This window comes from Kryptolebias marmoratus, linkage group LG8 (genome assembly GCF_001649575.2).
Source record: "Kryptolebias marmoratus isolate JLee-2015 linkage group LG8, ASM164957v2, whole genome shotgun sequence".
Taxonomy (NCBI): Eukaryota; Metazoa; Chordata; class Actinopteri; order Cyprinodontiformes; family Rivulidae; genus Kryptolebias; species Kryptolebias marmoratus.
Window position 1 is genome coordinate 24,481,403 of NC_051437.1, and position 18,299 is coordinate 24,499,701.

At 37.7% G+C, this 18,299-nt stretch overlaps 1 protein-coding gene across 1 annotated transcript in view; it reads right to left on the bottom strand.

The window, feature by feature from the left end:
- tafa5l (TAFA chemokine like family member 5, like) overlaps positions 1-11,738 on the bottom strand; it is a 57,242-nt gene extending 45,504 nt beyond the window's left edge. The window contains exon 1 of the mRNA XM_017411169.3: positions 10,744-11,738. Coding sequence (XP_017266658.1) covers positions 10,744-10,840 — 97 coding nt within the window. The 5' untranslated portion in view covers positions 10,841-11,738. The remainder of the gene's footprint in view (positions 1-10,743) is intronic.
- Positions 11,739-18,299: the final 6,561 nt, after the last annotated feature.

Sequence of the window (18,299 nt, forward strand, 5' to 3'; positions counted from 1 at the left end):
AGCTGTGGGTCTTTATAGTGACAGGAACAGGTGAAGCAGATGAAGGTGATTGTGTGGGCATGGCAACATGGGCGTGGCTTGGACTGTAGGACTGTGGAAAGTTAAGTGGCTGTGGCAAGAGGCGTGGCAGGAACAGATGGAGCTGTGACAATATCAGTGCTTTAATCAGACACAATAAAGATCCCGAAAGTACAAATGTACACTGAAATGGAATTTTGTAGGCTGCTTTTGTCAGCACATTATTGTATTAACAACTGTTGCTTTATATATTTAGAGAACAGTTTGTAGGATGTAATGTTCCTTTAGTTCTGCAGGTACAATGTTCCAGGCATGAGCTGTGCAATAAGAACTTGTCCTGATCGGATTTTACCCCTGGTATATCCCCCCCCCCGGTTACAGGTTTAGTGGGTAAATTTTATAATATTCAATAACATTTTCCAAAGAAGGGTAGAGTACCCAGTAATATGTAGAGTCTTATACACAAGCAAGATACAATACTATTATTTGTTCATAACCTTTCCTTAGAACTCCACTTCAAAGCTCTGAACTGTTTCTTTAACTTGGAGTTTTATGGCAATATTTGAAGTTATGTTTTACAGAGAAGAAATATCGTAATATGTCTGCCTAAACAAGATGCCAGGAGTCCTAAAGCACAACATTCCCCTGAGTCACTGTGCGTCACTGCAGGGCTAAAAGCTGGTGGACATGATACGGTTATTAAACTACAGACACATTACACTCACAAACCCTGGAATCAGACAGTGAATCTCATCCCCATCAACACTTTACTGCTTCTTATTTAGACAGTTGTACTATCCAATAAAACATAAAATCCATTCTAGCTTATCTGTTTCCAGGTTTGTCTCTTTGATTAAGACTGTGCGGATACATCAGTACTTAGTGCTAACTTATAAAATACTTTTATCAGATTTAATAGGCAATCACATTAAACACAGCTGTGCACCTCACCAATCCAACTGAAACCAGACTGGGAGCTCGTGTGAAACACCCTGCTTCTCCTCAGGGGATTTGCCATAAAATTATATGACATGCTGCACTGAATGAGCTATGACATGGATTCCATTTCCATATTAAAACAATCTTCCTTTACAGATTGTAATTACTTGTGGGCTGCTAAGGATGGAAGTGATGTTTTACAATGTTTTATTGAAAAGAGCAACTTTGCAAAATAGAGTGTCGCCCCACATTTATAAAAAATTCACTTCTTGTAGAGCGTGTGCAGTTAATTATTCATTTTTAAATGTGTTGTATTTTTCTTCATAATGATCCAGCTGCGGAGTGGAGCCCTGCTGTGTTGCCTTGGCCTAAACATCTTGGCATTGATTCCAACCAGCTTTCTAATCAGACTCTAATCACCACACTGATGTACAATATTACAGTAAGTCTGAATGATTTTCCTTCCTTCGCTGTAGGTTTCTCTTTTTAATAAAGAGCTGCCAACAAGGCGCCCCTTTAGAAAGCATGACAATCAGATAAATACGTACATCAGATATGGACTTAACAAATAATTTATGCAGGATTTAAAACACTGCGTGAAACATTTTAAATATTCACGGAGCAGGAGATCAGTCAAAATTGATTTGTAGTGACTGCAGTTATCAAATTTTAAAATATAATTAGAAGGGGACCAAGCTTAACACGCAGCCATCCATCTCATACTGCTTACAAAAGATTTCTTCTGTTTGAAAAGCTAATTTTTTATGCTGCAACTACAAAAATATTGTGATCATGGATTAAACAATTAATCTCTACAAGTCATTAAATAAATTGTTTTTATGCAAAGCTGTTAAAATTTTAGCACTTCATCAAGCCTCCTGTTAAGCCATAAAACAAAAAAAGTCAAATTCAAAATCTATCTTTTATAAGCATGAGTTTATTTTAAGACAGAAGGGAAGAAAACCAAAACACATAGTGTGTAATTAACTCTCTTTTATAAAGCCAGGGTCCTTGCTAAAGGTAGAAATTAATGACAAAAATATGTTTGGTCCATGGCAGTCAAAAGCCAGCAAATATTAAACCTGTATTGAAAAAAGGCGGCAAATAATTGAGCAGCTGCAAGCAAGCAAATAATTAACAAGAAAGAGCTACTGCCACCCATTTTCTCTTAGAATTGTCTCTTTAATGTTGAAGATTTCAGACTGAGTCAATCTAATAAAGCATAACAATGTAAACATTGTGGTAATCATATCTATCTTTTTATGTGAGAGAAAAATGATCTGATTTCAAACAGCATATAAAAGTCAATAATGCAATGTTTGAATGCATCCATTGATATTAACTTGTAATGCTAGTTAACCTGGTCACTGACCACAACAATAAGCAAACCCTGCTGGTTTCTCTTCTTACAACTGAGACATGATTAAGTCAGGTTGGAGAACTGCAGAAGAGCCTCCAGGTGAAGAGAAAAAGAGTTTTCTTTAAGATGTTGGCTTAAAGAATTACTTCAGCTGAAATAAGCAATGCCAGTAAGAACCAGTCAAAGCTCTTTATACCATCTGACAGATACTTAAAAATGTGAACAAACTGAAAACATGATAATTATTCTTTGCTGATTCCCCCTCTATCTGCTGTTTTTTTTACATAAACAGAGCGCATGTATCATGGTAATATAAATTGTTTTGGCAACATGTTGCAGGAAAATTATAAGTCTTTGACAGTGTTCAAGTTGGGACCTCATTGTAGGTCATGAAGCACACGTTGGTGTCTTGAGATAATTCCAAATAATATAATAAATTTTAAAATGTTCCAAGACACAAAAAAGTGTAGTTATATAAATGGATAGAAATTGTCTAATGGTTGATGACATATTAGGAAGGGTTGAATATTTCAGCTACATATATTTTGGGTCACAATTTTCTACCAGAGTGATTTTGAGTCATAGATTGAAAAATTTGGTAACCAAAACCATGTTTTATCTCACTTGTACAGTTAAAACTTGTGGAAATTATAAATATTACACACAAATTACAGCTTTTTTGTAACAATCAGATGTTTGAATTAGACTTTAATTTAATTTAAATGTGACCCATGTCTGAATGAATAAATCCTGTTGAAGTAATAGATTAATGAAGCTGTTTGTTGTCTCATATTGCATGTCTAAAGCAGAATTTTATTCATTTTATTTATTATTACTGAAGGACCAGATGCTGCTAAAACAACTTCTGCATCTCTTGAACTGCTGGGAAATTTAAAAACCATTGTTATAAAATATATTATCTCAATGGGGTATCAGTGATGTCTGAGACGCAAACAGACCTAAAGATGGGCTCAGTTGAGTTTAAAAGCCACCCATCAAAATAAAAATATCTTAGCTTAGGAAGTGATCACTCAAAATATATTTCATTTTGATACAAGATCAATCTTCTTCACATAGGTGGGACAAGTGGACCTGAAATATAACAGCAGAATAAATCTTAACAAAGGCTCTATTAACAGAGTCAAGTGTTCACTTTTAAAATTTCATTTAATTTTATTTATTATTTAAGACATTAAGACAGCGTTAAGGCCATCTTTTAGGTTTTTAAAATAATTTGTCATCACCTGAACAGCATTTGTTCTAATTGATCTCTTAATAAATTAATCTAAATTTTGTCCCAACTCAGTTAGGGCAGTTTTACACTACATTAGGATGCTAATAAATGCAATCCCGCAAATAAAAACTGAAATCCAACGAGTTTATACAGATTACTCTTTCACTGCTGTGTTAATTTGATGACAGTGCTAAGAATTAACCTTTCACTGGTGTCTGTTTTAATCCCACAGCTCTGTCTGTTGTTTGCAACACAGGATGGCATCAAACAGCAATCTTACTTGACTGAACATATGCTCGTCAGAGCCGCCTCAGCCAAATGCATCTCATTACCTTAACACCACTCGACGTGTTCGGCTCAGTAGGTATCATGTAATAGGACACCAGGTGAGCGAAGCAGATGTTTGACTGACCCCGCACTACACGCTTCCTGATCTTCTGCAACCAAACAAGTAGGGCAGCAGAGCAGTGGAGCAAACCACGAGTTATACCTGTTCTTAAGGGAATACTGCTGTTTATTTTGGAATCCTCTTTGAATTAAAAGCCTTAAAGGAATGTATATCATATATGATGTAAATATACAAAATTGTTATTCAAGATGGCCGCCACGCAACATCTCGCAAAATGAGTTAAAGCTAAGAATACGTGTTGTGAATGACTCACAGTTACTACCACATAAACTTTACCTCAATATCTGCAATTTTGAGTATACTATAGATATTTTCATGTTGACAAAGTTAGATTAGTTGTGGCAGCCATCTTGATTTGGGTAGAGGTCTATCCAACATCTATCCATTGGATGTACCAGTACAGGTACATTTAAATGTTATTTTCTGAAAATACAACCAATGATTCATGAGATAATTTTCTAACAGGCAACACGGATGACTCTAACAGTTACTACTAAGGTTTTAAGAAAAGATGTTATGCAATGTGTAGTGCTATGAGTATGTGCTGAAGATGACTCAACTACTACTACACCAAATATTAGTTCAAATTATGCTAAATTAGTTGAGTTATAGCAATTTTTGTTTATCACAAGTCAGCTGGCTGTGGAGGCCATCTTGCATTGGGTTTACTCTAATAAACTTTAATCATTATAGGACTTCAGTTCTTTTTCTGCTCTGCGTTTAATCTATCATTTCCATTTCCAGCTTTTACATCCTGATCATGTGTCAGGTTGCTGTTTCTGCTCTAAAAAGTTGCTCGTGTTCCAATAAGAACCGCACTCAAGTTTGACGGTCTTAAAAGCCGCATCAAGAATGATTTTTTTATGCAATCACGAGCACCCGGCGAGGCTGCAGAAAGAGAGAAACAGAAGCTACAGCACTCCCCGTAAACTGAGACGCTTGAGATGTGCTCCGTTTGCCCCAAATTTAATTCTCGTGTCAGGTGAGTACACTACTCCGCCCACAGGGAATGTCAGACTGAAACTTTTCACGGGAAGCTGGAGGATGGTGCTCTGTTAGGAGAAAATTAAAAAAAAAAAAAAGAACTCAACTGCTTTAGATGGTTTCTTCCTCAGTGGAAAAAGAAGAGCACGGTGACGTCTAGATCCTTGTGGTTCAGTTATTTTGCACAGTTTATAGGCAATACCTGTATGACATTGCCGAGGGCTTTTAAATAGTCTCCCTACATGCATCCCTGCTAACTGGACATACAGTGTATTTCTGCAGTTTTCTTCCCACAGAACATATGAAAGAGGTTGATTTGGACAATGATACAGAAAACTTTGGAGATATTCCAACATAAGGCACAAGTGGCTGTTGATTAATATAAGCTTGAGGCACAGAAAGGGAATGTGTAATATGCTTTCTGAAAGCAAACAGTAGCTTTGATAACTGTAATGCAGTGAGCAATGTAAAGCTACAGTGACTCACTTCAAATCTCAATCAAAAAGCCCTCCAGCATGGCCCCCGCCTTTAATGCAAAAACACAGAGATGATGGTGAGCATCAGCTGACTATTACACCCTCATAACTGCTGCACAGGAATGTGTGATATCACAGACGGCGGTTTGAAAGTTCAATCCCAACCTTCTCAGAAATTAAAATAACAGTACCAAGCAGAAAAAAATAAAACATAACGCAAGACTGAGTGAACATTCCTGAAAATCATTTGCAACACTCTGCCAGTGATGGAGCCGTTTCAAGCCTTGAGATTTCTGCAGAGAAAATAACAATGCAGAAAGACACTAAGCAGTTTGCTACACTCAATCACAAGGGAGGTCAAAGCTGATGGCTAAAAAGAATTCATATTCAGGGCGCTTTGAAATATGAGCTTTGTGTGCTGCCAAATTGATTTAGCTGTAAAAAATTCTTTTCATTTTGTTCCATAAAGATGCTCACAGTTTTAAAGCCCCGCTGCCTATAGATGAAGGCCTGGGATGATTTGCTTACAATTTACAGCCAAGGTCATAATCAACGTCGGTCTGCCTTTTGCATGATTAATGCTGCCCTGAAAAAGATGGGGAAAGGGGAATCATGGTTTTCAGTTCAAAAGGTTAGTAATTCTTTGGTACTCTGATTAGTTTAATGCTTGCATGGATGGCTCCTGTTCCCTGAGTTAAAGGAAATTACTAACCAAAGATTTTTAAATTTATCCTCCTGGTGCTCCAGGGTGATTTGCTGTCTCATGCACAGGGGCTGATTCGATATAAATGGGGGGAAAAAAAAGTCACCGTGATAGCATGAGGAATCATTTACTAGGATAAGATCTGTCTGGTTCGTGGAAGACATTTGGACCGTGTGAGACTGTCATCAATGTATCGCTGATTGTAAGTCCCTTTAAAATGTTCTGTCACAGCCTGGAGACATATTGTACCAAATATGAGCTGTCACCTCCATCGACAGCTTGTGCAGCCCAGCAGGGTGACAGCATAGATTGTTGCAGTGATTGGATTATTCAGACAAATCAAAGTGACACTGTAATTATGACATGTGAAGTGTGCTGTAAAACGATACGTTACAGTGTGTTGCTCTCATATGACATCAAGTAAAACATATAGTTTCATGGATTATTTCTGCTCATTTTGTTTATCTATTATTAATTCAAATGCTATCGATGTAATGTTTACCTGCTCTATGTTATCTGGGAAAAAGTTGAAACAGAGCTAATATAACTCTGGTTTGAAGGAGCACTTCTTGTGCAAGTATAAAACAAAACATATTGTAGCTCAACAAACAAATGCAATGTATCATTTAAAATAATAAGCAAAACTAGATAATTTCTGAACAAATTTTGAGAGGTGTCAGTCCAGCTACTGCCCAAAATTCCAACATAACCTTATAATAATCTAAGTAAAAAGTGCCTACATTTTGATGTATAAAAACCGTAAAGAGAACCAAGATCAAAATAATTGCTAAAGCTGTTGCCACTGGCTCATTAAACAGTCACCATGGTAACCACACACTTGTGTTTGTCACTCCCTGACTGCCAAGCTAATGAGCGACAGAATGAAAAGTAAGCCTTAGTCACTGTGAGAAAACTACAAGTCAGATCTTAGAAATTCATGAACCGTGAGCAGCAGAAGACTGATGGTCACATGTGAATTTTTATGTTTCTGCAGTGTTTTATTTAAAAATATGACAAGGTTAAAACACTCTTCACTTCACCAGTTATGAAAAAAAAAACTTTTTGAGCTGTGTAATTTGTATATCTACCAAAACGAGTTGTGGGAGTAAGAAAAGCTTGAAAAAGATTTTAAAATTTTAGACAATTAAAAACCTAGTGCGTAACATCATCAAGTGTCAGTTAAACATTTGTGGAAAAATCTGTAAAAATTGTATAAGAGTCATGAAGATATCAAAATCGCAGTTCGGACATATAAAGTCCAACTTTCTGTGACTCATTTAAACATTGAATGATGTTCTTACTGTGAAGTCTTTCTTAACTATAGAGTTCAACAGAGGTCAGGGTTTTCGGGTTTTCTCAAACGCTTTGCCAAAATCCTATTGATCTCCATTATTTTTTTTCTTGCAGTAGTTTGTAAATTTTGTCTACGTTGTGCAACCTTTTCTAAAGTCAATTTGCAGTTAACAGAATCACCCCCTGCTGGTCGTTAGAAAGAATGCAGGTGTGAAGCTGTTCGGATTTTCTGCATTGGCTTCACATTTCCGGTCTTAAGGCTAAACTCGTGGATGATGTAAAGTCTTTGAAACTGTCTTCTAAATGCCCAGAGTAATTTGCATTTATATGAACTCATACTGACACCTGTTGTAAAGGGCAAATCCCTCAGCGAGCATTTGGCACAATAACAACACAATGCTGAAAATCGTGTGTTTGTCAACTAGTAAATAGTTTGTTTATCCTATAAAACACACAAAAATCAGGTATTGTCTATGAGATCATTTTTGTGGATTTGTGGATTTTACTTCAAACTACTGGGACACATGTTAAACATGTTTTCTTTGTTTTTGACACTTAACGTTAAAGATTTGCGGTGTCCAGTAAAATCAGCAGCCCATTAATATTTTCTCATTATTCTGATTTCAAGCAGTGGCATACAGCTATTCACGTTAAAAAAAAAAAAAAAAAAAAGAAGAAGCTTTTTAGCCTTTAAGTTCTTATAAGAAACAATTTTGTCACGAGTTACACATTAACATGAATTGGTGCATTTGTAAGTAAAGGAACTTGTTAAAGAAAATGTCACACAGGGTCACAAAGATGAACTTTAAGTTGCATAGATTTTTATTTCTCTTACACAAATACAACAACTAATTCTGGTCTACAAAATACAAATCATAAATCTCTTAAACCCTTTTACTTCTTGTTGATCCAGAAAAACGGTGCGAAAGACCTGGACATACATGTACACGTAGATATATAAAAAACTACTAGTATATATATTTTCTAACTCACAAAAACAAAGCAGCGTTGCACTTTCTCAAACTCTTCATTGCAGTTTATTATCTTTTTTCTGAGCCTTTTAGCAGAAATAATTCCATGTCAGTTTTTGAGATGAGACAAATAGAGGGGTCTGCAACTTGTGGCTCGGGGCCACAGGTGGTTCTTTGGTCTTTCTAGCTTTGATCAAAACTAACAGAAATAATTACTCTTAATATAATTTACAGTCAACAGAACAGCTAGTTTTAGCAGTTTTTATGTCCAATTTAACGCAAATATGTGTCAAAGTGGAATATTTTTCACAAATACACAGACACGACTCATATGAGAGTGCATAAATCAGTGTTTCTATTTTATCAATAAGGGTCTGGTCTTTTTTTACCTTAACATGTCAAACTGCCAATAAAGTCAACATTACAGGTCATTAATGTTATAATGTAAGAAGCAACTGTTTCCATATGTTGTATTTTTAAAACACTTAAGTTGTTATCTTTATTTAAAGCTACACAGATGTTTTGTTTTTTGTTCTGGATAAGTTTTATTATAAAGAGGAGTAAAATGACTTTTCTTGCTCTTTCCTTTAGTTTAAAAAAGAAAAAGTGCAAAAACTAGCTAAAGGCTTAGGGGGACTGCAGTGGTTTCTATAGTTCTGTGATAGAATCATTTAATTCTGCGTTAAAATATGAAGAGAAGCTCTAAAAAAATTTCAACAGGAAATAAAACAATGCAGTTTAACAGGAAATGTTTGGAAAATCATGGTAATCTTAACTTGCTGCTTTAACATGAAATACTGCACAATTCTGGCAACAGACAACTTTGAGGTGAATTAACCATCTGAAGAAAAAAGCCCATCCTTCCTAGTTTTGTAAATCACCTCAGATATTTCAGGCATCGCTGCTGCTCTGTAATAACACCAGTGAACTCAAATGTGATCCAGAAAAAAAAAATCCAGACGTTTCCTTGTATTTTTTACCAAACAGAGCAGCTGACGTGTCGCTCACCATGCCCCCCTGCCGGCCCAACAGACATGTACAGACAGAAGCTGCTGTGCTTTGATTTTCTGTCCTGCCTTCATGACAGATGAGCTATGGAGATTGTAGAGGCAGCACGGCCTCTCTGCCCACCAATTTACCACCACTGGATGTGGCCTCTGGGTCATGGAAACTAAAGGGTGCCTGGGATGCATCAACACACACAACCGAGTCCAGCACAAGGTGATTAAATGGGAACAACGCTGTGGTGGTCAGAGCCTCAGTGAATCGTCAAATCCCATTTCCAAGAATGATTTTTGTAGATTTTATGTGCAGAGTAAACATCCACCATTCGAGTTGGCAACAAGCAATGAGGATAATCACCCAGGTTTAACTATCCATTTACTTTGAGAATATGTCAGTGGTAGAAAAGTCCACAAGAGATTGACAGAGCAATTGGTAAAATAATGCGCTAATGAAATAATTTTCAGACGAAAACCAGTCAATAAATGGCTGAGGAGAAAGATGGGGGTGTTGCGCCTCCTCTGATAATGTGAGAGGCAATAAGAAGCTGGTGACAGCAGTGTTTAGAGAGAAAACACTCAGAATTAACAGCAAATGGAGCACATTTCAAGTCAAAGGCAGTTCATTTTTCACTACTTTTGCTCCCAGCAAGCTGCCAAAAGACACTAACACTATTCCTCCTCCACAGTGGTAATTATGCTGCTGGCCAATGTTTGATTAAAAGATCTAATCTGTAAACTTGGTGAGTAATATCTCCCAATAAGTTCCAGCACTGTAAGCCTGTGATGGCACTTGAATCCAGACTATTTTGTCATCTTTTTTGGCTTTCTGTCTGAATGAAGGTGTTTGAAAGCAGAAATTAGGCCTCTCTGTGTCTGCAGCAGGAATTGCAGCTATTAAACTCTGTTGCTTCTTCACCTGAAGCTCATTTATGGATACATTGAATTATTCTCCATGGTAGCAGGGAGTCAGATGGGGGGAAATTAGATGGGGCATCTAATAACTTGTAGCTATTTTAAGAAACTTTCAATTAATTACCTTTCAAACCTCAGATTAGTTTAAAAGTGTCCATATGCAGTGTTGCTATGATCTCAAGCTTCATTCAGATGTTATCGGACAAGTGGAGTTTGTGTGCACTGACAAAGGATCAACAAGGTCACCATAAATAGACTGTAGTGATGAGCAGAAATACATTACATGTCTCTGCAAGGCTGTTTTATTCTTCACTGGGGGGCGTTTTTACTGGGGATCAAAAGATCTGACCACACTGTGTGCAGCTGCATCCCAATAAGCCCTCTGAGACAATAATGCTGCTGCTGCTGGCAAAGTAATAAATAGCTGTAAGCGTCCTTACCCTCTCTGAGCAGATGCGAGTAGATGAGCCAGAGGAGAAGCAGGCAGCAGAGTGACGCACCTCCACCTGCCGAGAGCGTCTTGGCTCCAGACTGCATCCTACACACCTTCAGTCGTTCAGATTATCCAAACTTTAAACGCTCAGATGTCAAACAGATCAGCGGCTTATCCAGTGGCGTCCCCAAAGCCTGCCGTGGGCATCCATTTTGAGGTTAGAACAGGAGAGGGACTGCTGGTAATCCCTCGTTTTTTTTTGTTGTTGTTGTTGCTTGTTTAGATTCCCTCCATGAGCTGCAGATCCATCCAGGCTGCTCAGCACACACGGGTGGCACAGTCACCAAATGTGGCCAAGTTTACGCAGCTGCGGGTTTGAGGAGTGGGCAGCAGCAGTCTCTCCCCCCCCCCCGCAGTTTTTTTTAGTCCTCGCCGTCGCGCAGGCAGAGATGCTGATGATGCTGGTAGTAAATTCAGCCGCTCAGCACCCCGTGAACGCCGCTGTCACTTCTGTTTCCCGTCCTCTCCGCTCTCCTCTCCTCCTGCTTGTTATTCCCGGGCAACTTCTGCGCTGGCGAGGGCTCTTCTGTGGCACTACACGGAGCGGCGCGAGTTAACCCGGGCGGACATAGAAATCGGCACGGAAACTTGTCAGAAAAAAAAGAAAGAAGAAGAAACCATCCCCACTCAAAGCGGCTCGCGCCCCTCTGAAGCCCCTCGCGGCAGATGCGTCACGGATCCGCGGCGGCGCAGCGGAATGTCACGTCTGTCTCCCGCAGAGAAAACACTCATCACAGGCGGTGCGGGCAAGTTGGGACGACTCGTCACCTGTGTGAGCTCTCCTGGATGATGAAGACTAGTTGTTTTTTAATTATTTAGGATATGATCTGGAGGAAAGCAACCCGCGCAAAGTCAAGTCAGGGACAGCTGACCGTGTGACAGCAGCCTTGTTCTTTCCAGAGCTGCTCTCTTTGCATGCAGGTGGCGCCTGGGTGGGAGGAGGAGGGCTTCTCTCCTTTTACTCCATCCACAGCTGCCGCATCCCGAGTTATACCCAAATCATCTCTGTCTCTTGGCCCCTTCACACACACTGTGTCCAAATTCATTCCCCAAAGTGAGAAAAATTTATAAATAGTCTCCAACTGCAGCCTGGTGATGCTTATTATCGCACGCCGCGGAATATCTCCTCAACCAGTGGATGGATTTGAATTAAACTCTTAGAAACTGATTTTTTTAATGCACATCTACAACTTTTTGAAGTCAGCCCCATTCAACATGGCCTCCACAGCTAAAAGTGACCTTAACAAACCCAAACATGGCTATATGTTACTGACACTGAGCTCAGATTTGGTGTGGTAGTATCTGAGAGTCGTTCCCAACACAAACTCTGAGCACTAACTGATCAAGCGGGATTTGTTTTTAGATCTCATTTAACTATTGGAGTCAGCTATGCTGGTCTGTTAGCAAAATATTTTAATGATTAATTAAAGGTTGCAATGTCACAAAGATAGGCCAAAAAGAAAAATCATCTAAAAGTAAGAAACATCTTTTTGTTTTCTCATGTCAATGGGAAATGTGTTTTTAAATAAAAGTGTGTAAGTTAAGTTTGTAATTGGCTGCCAGTTACCTCGTGCACTTGTTTACCTATAAGGAAACAGCCGAAGTGGCTAAAAATAGGTCAGTAATGGTGATTTCCCTGAAAGAGCTGTTTGAGATCGAGAAGTCCAAAACGTTTGTTATATTTGTATGTATATATGCTCAGATTTGTCTGGTAAAGCATGCAGATAAGCTTCCACATAGTTTCCAGCAGATTCTGCCAAGTGCTGTGTTTACATTGATTGCATACCCGCATTCCAGAATTGCATATCAATATACCTGGAAAAGTACCAGAGCAAACTCTTTCAAACTGTACCATTTGATCTAGTTCAGGCTAATCTAGTTTATAGTTTGAAATGAGAAACAATAACATTTGGAGTCAAGCAAATTCAAGTTGGCTACATCTTATTAAACTGGTCTAACATAAAAATGGCCACAACTCAGTTTGACGGATATTGAGCTAAAATCTGATGTGGTAGTAGCTGAGACTCATTTACAAGACATACTTTGAGTTCTACACTTTACATTTCTTAGATAAAAATGTTGGCGTTAACTTTTTTAAGTCAACAGTGTCTGTCTGTTAGCAAAATAACTTGTGAATCACCAGACAGAGTTTAGTGAAACTCTCAGAAAGTAATTATTGGCCAAATTATTATAAAGTAATTATATAATTACTGGCAGAATAAATAAAAACACTATGGCACTGAAAGAAAGGATGGTACCTTTAACTTAATATTCTGTTGAACCAAAATTCAAAAGCAGTGTCTGATTTTTTCTTAGCTGATTTTCAGTTAATGTTTTCTCGTTATTTATTTTGTCAATTTCATGTTATTTCTGTCCTCAGTGTGTTTTTTTTCTTTAACAAAAGGGAACAAACAGATTTATTTGTGTGTGAGAAAGTGACAAAAAGAACAATACGTCAGAAGATGCCAGCTTTAAGGCTCCCATGTATGCAGACCCTTATTATAACTCCCTTCCCTCATGCACACATTCACAAAACCCCTTGACCAGTGAATGCGCTTTTTTTTCCCCAGCAGATGTATAACTTCCCTCTGTGTGTTGCTGCACCATCAACCTCTCATTAAAAAGCTTTTATGATGACATATTGACTAGGACCAGATCTGTCACATCAGCGCTGTAACAGATGAAAAATGGCTAACTTTGTCATTTTCTCCTCCTTCAGGCCATTGTGCTTTTAGAACTGCTGATGTTTTGTGCATTACTGAAACCAGTCGCAGCAGCTTTCTTTGCTCGGAGTAACTACAGGCAGAGTTTAGCTGCTGAGGGGAGGTTTGTTTTTGTCTCCCATCTGCAGCTGGGCTCAGCAGCTATCAGGGCTGGGAACCATGTTTCAGTGTGTCTGAGTGACGCCTCAGCAGGAGCTGCAGTGTAATTAGTCATATTCCATCGCTGTGACTGACAAGGTTAGAAAAAAAAACGAGTTTCTTCTTATACATCATGTTTATTTGCATGTTTACTGGTGTTTTAATGGACTTGGGGCTGCAGTAGCTCAGTGGTCAGTACCACCATATTTAGCCTTCTAAGACCTGAACTCTAACATGGTATGCTTTTTTAACTTTGCTTAGTTATTTGGGCTGATTGGGACCTGATGAGTGTAAAAACAAAGATTCCTTTTTTTACCTTTTATAATGCAGCCCCAGGAGGTTAATCCTGGGGCTGCAGGTTCGAGTCCAGGTTGTGTCAGAAAGGGCATCTGGTGTAAAACAATTGTCCAATCTTTCATGGGAGTTCGCTCGCTGTGGCAACCTCTGCAGAAAGGAGCAGCTGGAAGAAAATCAAAAACAACTGGTAAATCCAAGCAATGGTTAAAAACAAAAACTTTTTCTTTTTTGGATTTACCATGTCCTGGATGACTGAGAATCTACACCAGCATAACAACGGCTATTTCATGTACTTGTTTCTAATTGCTTTTGGGCATATGTGAATTGGAGTAATCGTGTGGTATGCAGTCAGAAAAGATTTCAATTTATGATGAATTTGTTGTGCAAACTTCCACAGATGGTATTTTACAATTTGAGTACAATTGTTAATCACAGTTTCATGTACATTCATTATGCTTTTTCCCCACTATAATGTTAATTGGTATCATTGAAGAATGAGTTATAGACATATTTATGTTTTTTTTTTAGCTGTGGCAGCCATCTTAAATCAGGTTGACTCCTAAACATAATCTGTTGTAGATGTACATCCAATGATTTCTTTTTAAAAGTTTCATTAAAATCTGTGCAGTGGTTTACAAGACAGTTTGGTAACAGACGCACAAACATACAAAGACTCACACACACAACAGCAAAAACATTGTCATCTGCCTTTGCCTATCGGCGATGGGCGATAATGAGAGTAATTACCTTCACCAAGGATGTTTTCAGTGGCGCTGGTTGATTTGTCCATCTGTCTGTCTGTCTGTTAACAAGATTATTTAAAAACTAATGAACAGATTTTGGTGAAAATTTCAGAAAATGTTGTTGTCACAGAAAACAAGTGATTAAATGTGGGTGGTGATCCGGATCACGATCCAGATTCTACAATTTTTTAATGTCCCTATGGCCTTGGAGGACGTTTGCGCTCTCAGAGTGTTTCTAGATTTGGACTAGATTATCAAATCATCAGAAAATGATTCAAATATTCCTCCGTTTTTATTTTCCACATCACCGAAAGATTACATGTTAATGTTGTGTTTACTTAAACTAAAATGTAAAACAATTAATGAAATACTTAAACTCAAGTAATGCTTACCCATAAAAGCAAATAAATAGGTTTTTTGTGTGACTTGTGCCATTTTATTTTAGCTTTATGCTTAAATATTCATATGAAGTAAGTTTCCCAGAAACATACTGACCTGCTTGTTTAATTTATCAGCGTGTTTGTTCGTGGCGTGCTGTTCTGCCACTCCGTTTATCAGTGGGAACGTTTCTGGTTGAAATGATGTTTCAACACCTGACATGAGTTTGCATGAACAACACAGGTGTGCAGAATCAAATTATTACCAGCTGCTTCAGAGTTAGGGGGCTGTGCAAACTGGCTCACTGTCGGAGCTTAATGGGCCAACAGAAGTGAAAAGAGCCATTGTTAATGTAACACATGTACTCTCTTTACTGTTAGGACAACTCAAAATGACTGATTTGAAAATGTTCTCTTTTGTGAAATAATATTCTGGTGTGCCAACAGTTTTTTTTATTTCAGTCAAAGTTATTGATGGCATGTAGACACATCTGTCAGGGTTTTTACATTTTGGTGAATAATATTACATTTTCTGGTATACTAGACGTATTATTTCAGAAATTATGTTGATTTTTAATCAATAAAAGACAGCCGAGCCTGAAGCTGCAGCTCTTCACTCAAGTGTGTTTATGTCAGGATCTGTCAAAAGCAAATCACAGCAGCATATAAATCTGACAAAGTTTTAGACAGTTTTTTTATTAGACAAGAAGATATTAGTAGAAAATCTTGGTGATTTGAAGCTATTTGAAGGCTCGGTGCAATCCTAGGTTTAATATCAGACAAATGGACTTCTTTCTTATTTAAAAACAAAAAGTTAAGAGTTCCAAGCTTTTAAACTGCAGCTGCTTTTTGGTCTGAACTCAGATGCAAATCAATCTTTAAAAATAAAGTAGTCCAGTTGCCTTCTAAGATTACCATACAATGAGAATCTTCAGCAGCATATTGCTTGGTGTAATGTTGATTCATTCCTCTTCTTTATACTGTCCCACGCTGGGTCACAGGAAAGTCATAGGATGAAAGTCTGAGTGCACCCTGGACAGATCACCGGTTCATCACAATGTAAGGTATAATGTTAAATCAAAGTTTTTTTTTCTTTTTAGACAAAGTAACATTGATCTCAGAAGAAAAGGAATGCTCTGCTTCAGATTTGTCCACTGGCTCATTTCCATCTGTAGTCCCAAGGCAGGTGTGAAGTACAAATCTAAAGCATAAATCATTGGTAGAGAGTTAAAACAACAATATTACCTCACTTAACACTCAAGACCCGGATCCAAAATCTCACTTAGGTAGCTATTTAACTTTCTCTACATTGTTGATTTGTGACTTTTATAGTTTAGCATTCCTTGAAGGAACGCTTACTTCCCACCACTATTCATGCAAAAGTTTTAAACCAAATCATTTTATCTCTAGCAGGGACAGAGTTTTAGCTGTTTTGTTTAATCTGTGTGATATTGTGCAGTCTGATGAAATATAGTGAGATCTTGCGAGATGCGTTAGCACTCAGAGAATGTGTTGATGACTCCCGGTTACTACACACCTAGATTTAGCTCAATATGTCTAAAATTGACTGAGTTAGATACATTTATGTTAATTAGCTGTGGCGGCCATCTTAAAAAGAGTTGACCCTGAAATTTTAAATGTCCATCCATTGGTTACTTTCTGAGAGTCCAGTGGTTCAGTTTTGTGAAATACATGGTGACAGTCTTTTCAACATTTGATGCAGAAGCATAACTGCAACTTAATTCATTATATGTGGCAACTTTGCAGCTATTTGTTTTTCATCTTTCACATGTGTAAATATGACTTTATGATCTGCATACATTACAATGTCAACATGATCCCACACCAGAAGATCTTTAATTTACAAACTGACTAACATTGTTTGCAAAAATGGATCCTTGTGGCACTCCTAATATGTTACTGGAAAAATCCTGGAGCTCCTTGTTTTCTATTTTTCCAACAATTATCTTGCTTGCGGTGTATCACACAACATAACAAACATTTTGTGTTAGATTTCAACAGACAAGCAGCGACTTTAGCTGCTGCAGCTATTTTGTACGTGTGAAACTCAACTGTAGCTCCAGTTCAGATGTGGGAACTGTTGAGATGAAGGTCAGAGGTGTGGGTCAGCTAAAAACAAAACAAAACACACAAAAAAAACAGCTACAGTTTTGGTGGAATTCCATTTTTTTGCTTTAGGACACCTCAGCAGTGGCTTGGGAAATCAATACATATATCCAGAAACTCACTTTCTAACAGCTTCCAAAACATATTGCAGCTTTTTTTTTTTTCTTTTTTGGTAAATTATGCAGGTTCACCATTTTCACAGGAGCATAATTTTACTGTAACAGGTGGAGCATTTGTTCCAGTTAATTTGCAACATTTGTTTAATCAGAAAAAGAAAAAAGAAAATTAGGATTCCAGGAATTTATGAGCATAACCAGTGATAAATGCAAACAGGAATGTAAATTGTCAGCTAGTATGAAACCAGGACGTAGTACAAGTCTTGTACACTCATGTCTGAAATCTATGTTTTCCAGCCACCAGCTGTTCAGTGTTTACATCCCTAAGAGGAGCATTTGGTGACTCAAAGCATCTGTTAAATAGACCTTTCTTCTGCAAGATATTCAAACTGAGGCAGTATACTTCTTTTAAATACTGAAAGGTCATATGAAAAATTCAAAGGTTTTTGCACAAAGATCCACAACAAATACGCCAAGGGAAATACAGATTTTCAGTTGCAAGACATGAAAACCAGAAAACCTGAAATAAATCTGTGAAAAATTGTTTTTAGTTGTTGTTTTTAATTGCTCCTCATTCCAGTTATCCCCTCTCTCCACATATATATGTTAAATTTTATTTACAAGCCACTGTTGTTCTATGTTCTTTATTGTGCCTGTATGATTTTGTCTGCTGCTTCCCTTGATTAGTTTTTTGAAGTTTGTGTTTTTGCTGCTGCATCTGCTCTCTTATTTCTGTTTTTTTAAATTTTGTTCGCACCTAGTTGTCTGCATTTTGGATTCATATTCACTACCAATCATGACAGACAGTGAAGGTGACTGGAATATAAACTGGGTCATTATTAGATTTATTAACAATGATCATTTATTTTAAGTTTTATTTGCATGTCAGAAAATAAAGGAAGTAAGACTTTGGGTAATACGGCCACAAACACTGACTCAAACAAAAACCTGTTCTCCATCTCCATCACCCAGTGTTCTGTTT